Source organism: Anser cygnoides, chromosome 1 (genome assembly GCF_040182565.1).
Source record: "Anser cygnoides isolate HZ-2024a breed goose chromosome 1, Taihu_goose_T2T_genome, whole genome shotgun sequence".
Taxonomy (NCBI): domain Eukaryota; kingdom Metazoa; phylum Chordata; class Aves; order Anseriformes; family Anatidae; genus Anser; species Anser cygnoides.
Genome location: NC_089873.1, coordinates 198,382,836 through 198,395,951, shown reverse-complemented (window position 1 = coordinate 198,395,951; position 13,116 = coordinate 198,382,836). Strand labels below are relative to the sequence as shown.

The 13,116-nt window shown below is 34.8% G+C and overlaps 1 protein-coding gene across 4 annotated transcripts in view; it reads left to right on the top strand.

Annotated features, from left to right (window-relative positions):
- Positions 1–11,728, top strand: part of CNTN5 (contactin 5) — a 682,193-nt gene extending 670,465 nt beyond the window's left edge. For all 4 annotated transcript variants that reach the window (XM_066989851.1, XM_066989852.1, XM_066989850.1 and 1 more), the window contains 4 exons: positions 5,622–5,808; positions 6,261–6,373; positions 7,644–7,812; positions 9,230–11,728. In XM_066989851.1, coding sequence (XP_066845952.1) covers positions 5,622–5,808; positions 6,261–6,373; positions 7,644–7,812; positions 9,230–9,333 — 573 coding nt within the window. In that variant the 3' untranslated portion in view covers positions 9,334–11,728. The remainder of the gene's footprint in view (positions 1–5,621; positions 5,809–6,260; positions 6,374–7,643; positions 7,813–9,229) is intronic.
- The last annotated feature ends 1,388 nt before the right edge of the window (positions 11,729–13,116 follow it).

Here is a 13,116-nt window from a genome sequence, read left to right as displayed (position 1 = left end):
CCTGACTTTGGTACAGATTTGTCAGCTGTCCACCCGACCTTACTAAATATGTGTCAGCTACACTCTGATAAAGTCGAAGTAGCTTAAAAGCTTTGTCAGAATGGTAGAAAAATACAGTGTGTGGTTAATACTTATTGTTTAGAATCCATAACCTGAAGGTTATAAAATCTATTTCAGCCTCAGGCATTATTTTCTTTGTGACTCACTGAGAGTAGGGAAAGAAAAGGGAAAGAATTACTAGCTGGAAGAACAGATATTTTTTGTTTTCTTCATTCTTTTCCAGCTAATACTTAAGTATAGATCACAAAGCTCACGTCTTTGCCTTTGGAATTCCCTTGAGAGGTAGGAGCTTGACTAAACTAATCAACAGATTAACTTGAAACAAAACAAAACGAAATGAGAAAAGGAAAGGAAAGGAAAGGAAAGGAAAGAAGGAAAGGAAAGGAAAGGAAAGGAAAGGAAAGGAAAGGAAAGGAAAGGAAAGGAAAGGAAAGGAAAGGAAAGGAAAGGAAAGGAAAGGAAAGGAAAGGAAAGGAAAGGAAAGGAAAGGAAAGGAAAGGAAAGGAAAGGAAAGGAAAGGAAAGGAAAGGAAAGGAAAGGAAAGGAAAGGAAAGGAAAGGAAAGGAAAGGAAAGGAAAGGAAAGGAAAGGAAAGGAAAGGAAAGGAAAGGAAAGGAAAGGAAAGGAAAGGAAAGGAAAGGAAAGGAAAGGAAAGGAAAGGAAAGGAAAGGAAAGGAAAGGAAAGGAAAGGAAAGGAAAGGAAAGGAAAGGAAAGGAAAGGAAAGGAAAGGAAAGGAAAGGAAAGAAAGAAAGAGAGAGAAAGAAAAGAAAGAAAGAAAGAAAGAAAGAAAGAAAGAAAGAAAGAAAGAAAGAAAGAAAGAAAGAAAGAAAGAAAGAAAGAAAGAAAGAAAGAAAGAAAAAGAAAAAGAACGAAAGAATGAAAAAGGAAGGAAGGAAGGAAGGAAAGAAGGAAGGAAGGAAGGAAGGAAGGAAGGAAGGAAGGGAAGGAAGGAAGGAAGGAAGGAAGGAAGGAAGGAAGGAAGGAAGGAAGGAAGGAAGGAAGGAAGGAAGGAAGGAAGGAAGGAAGGAAGGAAGGAAGGAAGGAAGGAAGGAAGGAAGAAAATCTTGAACATCATTTTCAGGGGGGATTACTTCATATAATAATATGTTTACATCATATTTTCTTTTCAAAGAGAAATATACAGGAGTTTTTGCTGTTCCTTGGATGTTATTTGTCTGTTTTTACAATGGAACAGAAAATTGCATCTACGTGGTACTGAAATCTTTTTCTAAATGTAATGAAGTATTTCTCAAGGTTATTTAGAAAGGATATGACTGCTTCTACCAGAGGCTAGTAAAGCAAGACAGAAAAAAAGAGGAATTAGTGTTTCATCAGGCTGAATATCAGTTTATCAGACTTTGCTTTCTGAATGAATGAATTTTCCCAAACATGCAATAAACAAACGAATATTTTTAAACATAAGTCAATTTAGCATTCAAAGTTACTCATATGCAGATTCAAACCAATCTAAAATCCTGAAGACTATCAACATTTGTCACAGCAGTCCAACTGTTTTTCCAGTCCTTAATGTACGGATCACACTCCAGATTTCTCATGAGGGTCTCAAGAGAGACATGCTCTTTATAATGTCTGTATCTTGAATACTTTTCTACAAGACTGCTTGTTTTCTATTACCAAACATCAGAAACCTAAAAAGTATTGCTTTTTCATAAGAAAATATGACTAGATATTTGATAATACTCCTCGAAGTTGAGGTACGATATTGGTCTTCATCCTATGTGTGTGCAGGAATATGTGGGAGAAGAGAATACCTGAAAAAAGAGAAGGAGGATGCCAGCTACTCCAGAGAAGACCCCAGAACCTAGGAGTAATGAACAGTGTTTTCTTTCCCCTTTTCAGTCAGCAAACATTTAGGTGAGAGGGAAGCAACTGAGATTGACTGAACTTTTTGCAGGAACTCATCACCTTGTTCTGAAGGACAATCACATCAATATTTTGAAGTGATACAAAAAAGCAGCAACAGATGATACAAAAAGCATTACTTCTGTCCTAAGTGCTTGGTTCTACGTTGCTTTTGTACTGGTGCTAACATGCATGACTGCACAGTGTGCCAGTTGAAGGAGCTAATATGTTTTCTGCTAATGATAATAAAAACAGGTTTTATGCAATGTTAATCATGGCTTTTTCTTTTTTTTTTTTTCTTTTTTCTTTTTTCTTTTTTTTTTTTTTCATTTTTTTCCCCAGGGCTATTAGCAGTTCTTTCAGTTCACTTTTCTTTCCTTCTCCCTTAGCATTTTCTGTATTCTGAGATTTCTTCAAGTTCATTTTCAGTTACAGCGGTACTGTTGGTGTTGATAAATACTCAGTCAGAGAGACCAGAAAAGTTTGTGTGTCTTGTCCAGCCTGCAGCAAACACTCCTATTCATCTTACCTACTTCAGGTTCTATTTGAAATGCCTAATTTGGAGCTTTAATTCTCTGGTCAACAGAAAAAGTATCTAGACAGTAACTCCTTGCTAAATTTAGAGAAGATGGCCTGCAGTTAGGTTAAATGAATTTATAACAAAATGGCATTATGCTCACCTTAGAAACCAGTTGGGGGGAAAAAAGTAGTATTATTTTAGATACCTTTAGACCTAGAACTTTAAAGAAGTTGTCTGCAAGTATTACAGGTTCAAAAGTCATAAGATAAAAGAATTTTTAATATGTTAATTTACTTTTAAGGATTGTTTAATCAATGATCAGGACAAAGCAGAAGACTGTGTGTTCCTGCATCTTCTCCAGTCAGTTGTTTAATCATTATTGTTTTCTCTCCAGCATGGAGAGCTGGGTTTCTGGGAACCAGACATAAACATTTGCTAATCTTTTTCTACATGAAAAACAACATAAAGTACAGCAAAATTTTAAAACCTTACAAACAATAATGTATTAAATGGACCAAATGTTTTTTTTTTCCTCTTTTTTTTCTTTAATTTTTTAAAACAGGCTAATCTTTCATGATTTATGCTTTATGTTATGTCAATATTCAAATGTAGCATTAATGGAAACCTATTCTAAGAGCGGTAAATCCCCTTTCACAGGTACAAATTCAGGCTGCAGAAAATAACAAGTCGTTTTTTTTTTAAATGCACATATAGGTATAAATAAACAAACCTGTTTTATGAATCGTGTATCACTTTTAAAGATCAGCAGTATCTTCACCTCCGTATAAATCAACGTAAACTGCCATGCCTTAGCCAGTCTTAATCAACAATCATTAGGTTTTTTGTTTTGGTTTGTTTTTTTGTAGTCACTTTTTCCTTTAGTTCTTTTAGCCATCAATAAATGGATGTGTACATGAAGAGTTAAAGAGAGAAGCATATTTTGAGATCAAAGTCCAAACTCACCTGGCAAAACTTTAAGGAGAATTTTAAAAGCAGGGACCAAACGTTTAAGGCTTTGAAGTAAGGAAGAAACTGAAATAGAAGCATTGCCAAATTGCATTTCATGATTTTGCTCATTAATACAATATAATCATTCCCCAAAGAAAACCCCTTTGCCAAGGGGCAATGCTTTTGTCATGTAGTGCATCTGAAGTAGCTATTTTTGCAGACTTGACATGTCAAAATACAATTAGTTTTAATGCCATATAAGCAGTGCTGGAGAGCATCACTATTTGGAAAATAATGTTTTAACAACAACAACAAAAAAAGCTTCAATGCAAAACCTGGGGGCTCTCTACTGTCTTGTACATTACATTCACTTGGGATATGAGGCCCTGTGAATAAGCTACCACAGCAAGAGCTACTGAGATACTTCTAATTTTGGCTTTCTTAGAATAAGGATTTCATTACTTCAGTTACATTTCCACACCTGCCACTGTCCACCTGTGTAAACTTGGGCAAGTCACTTTTCCTTTCTGACCATTTCTCTGTTGGATCCTCAGCAGAATTGACTAACTGGATGTTAGGGTCTCCAGGACGTACTCCCTCTCACTATCCATTCATATACTGATTAATACTATGTCACTCTCAACCTGTAGTGTCAAGTTTGTAAACGTGTGTTAGAAGTAAAATGGATTAATCCAACTGCCTAGCAGTTAGAGGTTCATTCCTACCATGTGAATGAGTGATTGTTTATTCTTTTTTTCCCTCCAAGAAGGATGTCAATAGATGTTACTCCAGATACCAACAGTATTAGTCAAGCATTCAGATAGTGAAATACCTCAGTGAATCATATTTAAAGAACTTGTGAATACAGCTAGAATTGCTATCTGATCTGTAATTCAGCTAAGAATTAATAGAACAGGTACATGAAGTTGACAATTAAAGGAGTTGATTTTTAGTTGGCTCAAACAGATACACCCTCCATCAAAGGTAACAGAGCCACTTTACTTAAGTGAAGATATGAATTCAAATGTAAAAATTTGCAGCCAGATCTTTCTAGATATATTTTTCTTTAATGGCAGGCCTATAAAAGGCCAACATTGTACTCATTGGTCTTATTTTCCTATGAATCCCTTGGTGTTTTTAGTTCACCATTTTTTGGGATACATTCTCAGGAGTGCTGTATTGTCCATGACCTTTTTCTCAGAGGAAAAGTTATCCAGATATAACATGAATAACTTATTATGAAGTAACCAACTTCATCAAAAAGGTCAAAATGTGGAATAAATGCAAGTAGATCTCATGATGAAAAACAGAAAGCTGAATACAGCTGTTTCAATGGCATATTAGTGACATCTTCCATTAGGGAGAGTAGTGCAATATGAGAATTACCTTTCTTGAGTAGGTCACCTAGAAATATTAGTGAGAGACAGTACTGCTTTTCTTTTTTTTTTTTTCCCCAGTTATGCCCTGAAAATATCTGTTGTCTGCAGAAAGAGACTAGTCAAATTCTTAGCTCAGCACTATAACTTCTTTTCATGTAATATATTTTATGATAAATTCAGTACAGATGCAAGAAATATGGACTAAACACCAAATATCATTTAGGTTTGCTATGTCTGAAAAGAAATGGCAGACACATACTATCAAAATTACATTCACAGGAAACTTGTTTATATCCAAGAACTAAAACAGAATCCACTTCCTTCTTTTTCATCAGACAAGATTTTTCAGATCGATGCAAGATTTCCGTAGTTATTCTGTCATTTCCTATTCATTGCACTGATAAGAAACCTTTTGCCTCTGATCAGTACAGGGCCAGGAAGTGAATATTACTCATGCCACTTTTTAACTGATGTGGTCAGAACTTTCCAGGTGAAGGTAGATATTTCTGGTCACCTACAAGTGGCTGAGCTCACCTTGAATTCTCTGAAATACTTTTGACTTCCTGCCAGAACTCATCCTCTGCGCGTTGGTCTTGCAAGTCACATCTTTTCATGCCAGTACACAGTAATTACATATTCTTTAGGTAATACTATGATATTCCGATTCTCACCATTTTGTAGGACTGAGCATTTTTTGGATCTGAGGTTAGACTACAGTTCCCATGTGTTTACCAGGGCCTGATGATCACACAACAGGCAAGACTGGCAAAGAAACCTACCACAGGATAGCTTGTAAAGGTAGAGCTTCCAAAACACCTATATTAATCCTTCCTTTGATCACTCATTTGCAGGTTGGTTACTGGAAGGACATGGAGCAGGAAGAAGCAGCAGGAAAGGTCAAAACTGAGGGAAATGAATCATCTGTCCTCCTGACAGGGTTAGAAGGAAATACATTATATCACCTAACCGTGAGGGCATACAATGCTGCTGGGTATGGACCACCTAGCACCGCTGTGCGTGTAACAACCAAGAAATCACGTAAGTGATCTCAGTAACTTTGCTCAAAATGAGAAGTCAAGGAGCAAACTCTGCCCTCTTTGATGTCCCTTTAATAAGATCATACAGTAATCAGGAATTATATATAGTTTTGATTCATGGCTTTGCTTTGATACATACATGTGAATTCTTATTATTTTGCATTCATAACAAATATTATTTTCATAGAAAGTAAGGCATTCTTGACAAAGAAAATTGAGACAAAACCATTCAAGTTCATAAGTTCTGTAAAGTCTATAGGTTGGGTTGCATCAACCCACCACAATTCTGGTGGGGGGAAAAAAAAAAAAAAATCTCTACCTAGAGTTGGAAGCCTGCTAACACATGTAGTTGTAAATTTATTAAAAGATTGACATACTTTTGATTTTAAAGGTGATTTTAAAGGAAATATCTACAAATATATTTATGTACATGCTGTTATTTTTTTTCCCCAGCTCCCAGTCAAGCACCAAGTAATATTATGTGGATACAGGATGGCTCTCAAGTTTCTCTTGGGTGGGAGCCAGTTAGACCTCTAGCTAATGAATCTGATGTAATGGGATACAAGGTCAGTGACTCCCCTTCACACACCTTACTCTCTTCTAAACGACTACTTCTCTTTCCTGTTTGCTTTTTTTCTCTTTGCTGTTTTCCTGCGCAAGTATGCTGTATAGATTATCTGCAATAACATTTCACCAGAAAATGCAATAAATAAAAATGAAATGTGCAAGTATTTTCTGTGTTGTGACTTTCAGCTAGTGATTATAGACTGAACAAGCTCAATCTGAGGGGATCAGTTCAGCATATATGGCTCAGAAGTGGCTATTAATAAGACCAGCCTGCAATGAAATTCCTACTAACACTTCAATTTGACTATGTTTACAGTAAGATTTAAAGAAATGAAGAAGAATGAGACATCTTACAATGACTTTAAAAATAATATTTTTATGGAGCAGAAAAACTCAAATACTTAGGTTTGTTTGTTTGTTTTTTAATTATGCTGGTGATTTTCAACAATCGGTGATGGTAATATCTGGCATTTAAAGTTTTGAAGTTCTAAAAAGCAAAATCCAGATTAACTCTTAAATAACAAATCATGAAAAGCAGTGGAATTCACCTCAATCTTTTAAATCAAAATAAAATGTTTTTTGTATTCTTAGTGAGGTTTTTATGGGTGTCTTGAAGCATACATATGATCATTTCTCTCTAGACTATGATCTGATGTTCTCTCTGATACAACAGAAAATATCACCAAGGACATGTAAATTGATTTAAAATAAGCCAGAAACTGCTTTAAACTTTATCAGGATCATTGAGATTCTGAAAGAACATAGGCTGACTACTTTGGTTTTTTACACCTATCAGACCTTTACAGTTTTGTCTGGGAACAGAAACTCTTATGCAGAAATACCAAACAGACAGCAATGTACATGCTTGCATTCCTTCCACTTGGCATAAGCATGTACAGGAGATGCAGGGTTAGATCTGAGCTATTCACTGTTACTTAGCCAGCTAAAGTAAACACAGTTAAGTGTGTTAAGTTAACACAATCCTATATCATTGCTTGGATCCTATTCGATGTCTTTTCACATTCATTAATTGCCAATATACTTTGCTGCTGCTGTTTTGAAGCCATTTGGGATGGGAGGAGGGGGATAGGGAAGGGAGATGTAAAAGCAGGTGACTGTTCAAATGTCACATCCAGAAATTGTCACATACAGAAGTCCTTAATGAAAGCATGAAACAGCTAACATTTCAGTGGCTGTGTTATCTGCACAAAATATCTGGTACATAGCTTGCATGGTCACTATATCCACCATCTCCTTTTTTGACCATAGGTATTATTTAGGCAAGAAGGACAGAGCAACAGTCAAGTTATAGAAACACAGAAAACTTCTGCAGTGGTACTTCTTCCTGATGTTGGTGTCTACATTATTGAGGTCTGTGCAGTCAGTGAAGGAGGTGACGGGACCACTAGTCCCCAGATCAGAGTTCCATCTTTTGCAGGTAAGGCTACACTTATATGTGGAAGAGTGGCAATTACAGTAATGCGCAAAAATTAGTAACTCTACTACTCTCTATCTGAAGAAAAAATAAAAAAAAAGGTTCTCACATTTCTCTAGCTATTAGACAAAATCATTAACTGGAACATTTAGTTTCTATGTTGTGACATAGATATCTAATGCCATTTGAGATTCTCAAGAGTATCTGATGCATCTATATGGGGCTGATGAACAAATCACAGGATTTACAAGAAACCTCTGCCTGTATAGGGTAGCTTCTGGAAACCTAATTGAGCCCTAGATATCTACACATGCCCTAGATGTCTCAAATTCCATTATAGTAGATAAGATGTGATGTAATCCATACAGACCAATAGTGGTGACTAGACAGCAATTCAGCTAACCTTCCAGGCAGACAGAATTTAAATATTTTTACATGGGCATATAAAAGCATTTGAGATGTTTTAAGATATCACAAACATTTGCACAGAACTGGTTGGTATGATCCAGAACTTAAAGGACACACACATCACTCTGGACCACCAGCTGGAGGTGTAACACCTAAAACACCTAAAACAGCATCAGGTATCTGCATTTAGGTAGCTGAATCCTGTGTGTGTGCCCATGTTAAAATAAGCTGTGTTTTTCTTAGGTTCCACTGGCCTGATTAGATATGACTTTATTACAGTATTAATTTAATCATGCAGTAACTGATGATGGCTAGCTTCTATTTCCTCAGTTAAAGCAATATGTTAAAAGAATTTCAAGTAACAATGTTACACAGTTAAGAAAGAGATCTAAGGATTAGTGGGAAAGATAAAAAGAATTATATTGTCTGTTGCCAAAGAAAACAAGGTATATTAATTCTAATTTTTTAATAACACCTTAAAAATGTACTAAACATTGCTTGTTAGTCCATACAGAGTACTGTACAAAAGGTATAGGCTTGAAACTTCAATCTAGACCTAAAATTTCAACTCTAACTAAGGCACTGTGCTATGATCTAAAAGGTCACTAGACTACAGGGCAAAAGACCTGGACAAACATCAAGATAAAGGATTAGATTTCACTCTTTCTTCCAGGAAGAACATTTATGATTGTGCACTTTCTGCAGCCTAATTCTTTATGAGGATTAAGGCATAAAACTCACCTATCCTTTTGGAATTTCCTATTTATTTACAGACTGAATATGACGAATCAGAATGTGAGTTTCTGTAGATATCATCATAAAATCCCCAATTTCTTTATGTCTGTGTAGGGATCCTAACCTGGGATTGCAGTTCTCTCAAGCTAATGCCTTGCCCAAAATTAGACTTTTGCTGAGCATCAAAGGATAAAAATTTTAGCCAAAATTTAGTACCTAAATGTTCTGAGAATTGTTTGCATTGTTTCTTCTTTAGTTACTTTGCTTTTTATTTTAGGAGGTAAAGTAACGAGTGCTCAAACCACCTTACATGTGTTCTCTACTTCCTCGTCCTCCGTAACATTACTTTTGGCACTGATGGTTCCTTCAACTTCATGGTGAAGACTGGAGACTTTGTTGTTGTTATTTGTTTGCTTTAGCTTGATGACACCAAGGAATGGAGTTTTATGTCCATGGATCAACAGGAGAGCCAAGCTAATGCTTAAAGACCCATAGAAATACCTGTGGTGCACTTAGAGGAATGTTGAAGACAGTCAAAAATTCATCAGGTTTTTTTTTCTCTTCAGTTTTTGTAAAAATCCTCTGGGGAGGGGACTCTTCTTGGCCCAAAAATATGCAGATTGTATGTAATAAACTTTTGTAAGCAAACGTAATTTCTGTCAAATGTACTTTACTTTTTTAATATGTTCAATTTTGGTAACCCCAGTCATGTATCACTAGTTGTTTAAACAGTGGTGTCTAGTACAGTACATCTGTTTGGGTTAGAAAAAAAATAAATAAACTTTTTTAACTAGAGAACAAAGTTTGATACAGCTTTGTCTAATATTTCTTGCATCCCCTACAGCTGGCTGTTCCTACTGACAAGACAGCAAGACAGAAAAAATATAATTAAAATATGTATCCCATTGCAAAAGTACAGAGAAATTATTTTTAACATATATAATATATATTAAATTAGCAAAAAAAAAAATTGTCAATAAAATACTAGACAGCACACTTAAAAAGTGACAAAATGGAGGAGAAAAGAACTCATTTGTTTTATTTCTAGGTAACCTCATCATAATTAAACACAAAATTTAAAGGAAACAAATACTATTGTTTTTCATCAAATGTTGCATGATTTAATGTCAAAAAATTCAAATATTTACTTTCAATATGAAATAAAAAGTCTATTCCTAATGCATATGACAATGAAATCTCCACTGGGCATTTAAACATGATATAGAGAAGGCTGCTAAGTGGACAAATAAAGCAATGCAAGAAGATAAACCTACTTTTTCCAAGCACTTCTCAGTTGTAACCTTTTTTTTTCCACTGGGTCCATTTTTAAGTAAGATTCTACACTTTGTATAGTTGGAAAGCCAGTTAAAGCATATATGAGAGCATATAACAGAGAAAACATTAAAAAATTTTGAAATGTAGTCATTCACATATACAGACTCCTGTAGGATAGGTTTTGGAGAATGGTGTGTCTGAAAAGTGGTTGGATAATGAGCATCATTCCAATTATTTAGTTACCTGGATCTATTTCTATAGCTTACTAGATAGATTTATTCTTGTAGGGACTGTATACTATCAGTTTTAATCCCTGCTTTTTGCTGTACCAAACAATTTTTCACTCAATATACAATTTGGACAACTTTTCTACATTTGAAGATGTTTCCATATATTGGCACCTGAATCAAAATAATCTCCATTGTATATGGTGTGCATGTTCGTACATTTATGGAGTGTGTGGTGTTATGAAGGATGGTGTTTTACTACCATGTGTCTAGGTATTGTGCGTAGGATGAACACTCCTTGTCTGGGAAAAATCAAGTCAAAAGAGTTCAAGAGACAAGTCCTAATGGCATAGTTCTTCTAGCTGTCCACCCTTCTAAAAGTTTTGATGTAAATCTGTTTTGGTTCATGTGTTCATTTTATTAATGCTATTATTTTGCCAGCTCACTAGCAAACAATACTTTGTATTTGGATAGTATGCTCTAATGGTGCCCTTTCTTAGCACCTTTAAAATAGTAGCCAAGAAAGCACAATTCTTGGTAGGTAAAAAGCTGACTGATGACTTTGTTTTGAATATTTTACCAGTTGAATTTTTCAGAGATGATTCAACTCAAATCTTTATTATTTTATTCAGGCAAGGTTCAGATTGGATATTAGCAAAAGGTTCTTCATTTGGTGGAACAGGCTACCTGGGGAAGTAGTCACAGCAGCAAACCTGCTGGACAATGCTCTCAGACACATGGTCTGATTTTGGGGTGGTCCTGTGTGGAGACATGAGTTGAACTTTATGATCCTTGTGAATACATTCCAACTCAGAATATTCTATGATTCTATCATTCTATGATTCTATGATTCTATCATTAAGATTAAAAATATATATATATCTGAAAAAGTAGGTTTTAAATGTAGTTAGTCACCATGTTGCTCAGAAAACAACGGCAGGATAATGAGCTGAACCCATACTGTTGTGTAGTTACAAACAGGAGACCTGTTTGTATCTCTGCTTGTGGAAAAGCCTCTGAGATAAAAGAAAGGAAGGTGAAATATACTTTGCTGATAGAACAAATTCAAAGAAAATAACTGCCTGTTGTATTTTGCAAAACAACAGCATTGCTACAAACCATCATATTTCAAAAGGTTGAAGTGAACAAGAATAAAGTGATGAACCAAAAAGTAAAATGGTTATTTTATAAATTAGCTAAGCATAATTTCCTCTATTTTTTATACAGTTGCTTGCCAATGCAGTTTATTTCAAAGTATTCAAAAAGGCTACTGTCACTGCTATTGGAACTTTGGCTTTCTGAATACAATAAATGGCTATGCTTTATAAAAATAATGAAAGTCTGATAAGGAGATAGAGCTGCATCTAATTATATCTCAATCTCTAGTATGAAGATACAGATAGAAATAATGAACATACCATCATGTAATGTAGTTGTAATGCAGGGACAAAAAGGGGTATGTTTTATATTCGACATGAACAGAATATGTATTTTGCATCTGAATATATTAATAAATATGTTTTAAATGTTTAAGTACCTATGTATTAAATATTTGTTACTTTGTAGAAGAGGATGTTCCCTTATCATGACACATTATTTTTTAGTTTCATTGAAGAACTCTTTCCTTTTTTATGTAAAAGATTGTAATAGTGCAGTCTAGAGTCACTTAGGAGGCTGTATTTTTGTATAATACCACAGTACCTGTTTGGAAGAAAATAATTGGAAAGAAACTTTGTTTTCTAGACCAAAAGAAAGATTCTGTCATGGCCCATATCAAAATGTTAGACATATTGTATACAATCTGTATATATACTATATATAATGGTATATACTATGTGGGAGACACAGTAATATAATAGTTCCTGTGTACTGTTATTGTAACATTAGATCTTTTTAATAAATAATTCTCTTTTTATTGACTTTTATCTTATCTCCTGTCAGCTCCTGAACTGTATTCATGGAAGACAGGGTGACAGAAACATTTTGGATTCCAACAGCAGCAACCTTTTAATTACACGATTTTCAGTAAGAAAATTATGAATCTGAAATAGTAAATGTGGACAATTTTTGCATCTTTCTAATTTCAGATATATTTTAGTTTCCCTGGACGGATATTACTTTCATAATTAAATAACTGAAAGCCACAAGGAAGGCTAGAACTCTTAACATGAAACTAACAAACTGCAAAATATGTCTGTGAATTAGTTTCAGAAATAAAAGCTCTCTGGAATTTTAAAAGATCATGAAAAGATGTGCTTTATAAGGAAGCCACCAAGGAAATTCCATTGTATAATGAAACAGTTTATTGGAATGCTCTGGCATGTGTAATGTTCCTTCAAGTGTCATCAATGGCCAAGCAGACTCAAAAGCACAGCATGACAATTTCATGTTCTTTTGAAAAGTGTAGTTGTTTTGTCTTACACTTGAAATATTTTGTGTGAAAAATCACAGGAAAAAAAAGCTTTCAAAAAGATGCATACCCTGTTGGGGGGGGGGGGGGGGGGGAATGTAATAATGGATGTCCTAATTAAATCAATTTTTTTTTTGATAGTTTCATTTTAGTTTTTAATAATCCCCTATCGCTTCTTTATGAAATGTATGCCTATACAGGTAAATGACTTTGCAACACAGTAAGAAGTCAAAAAGCCCATTTTGGAAATAA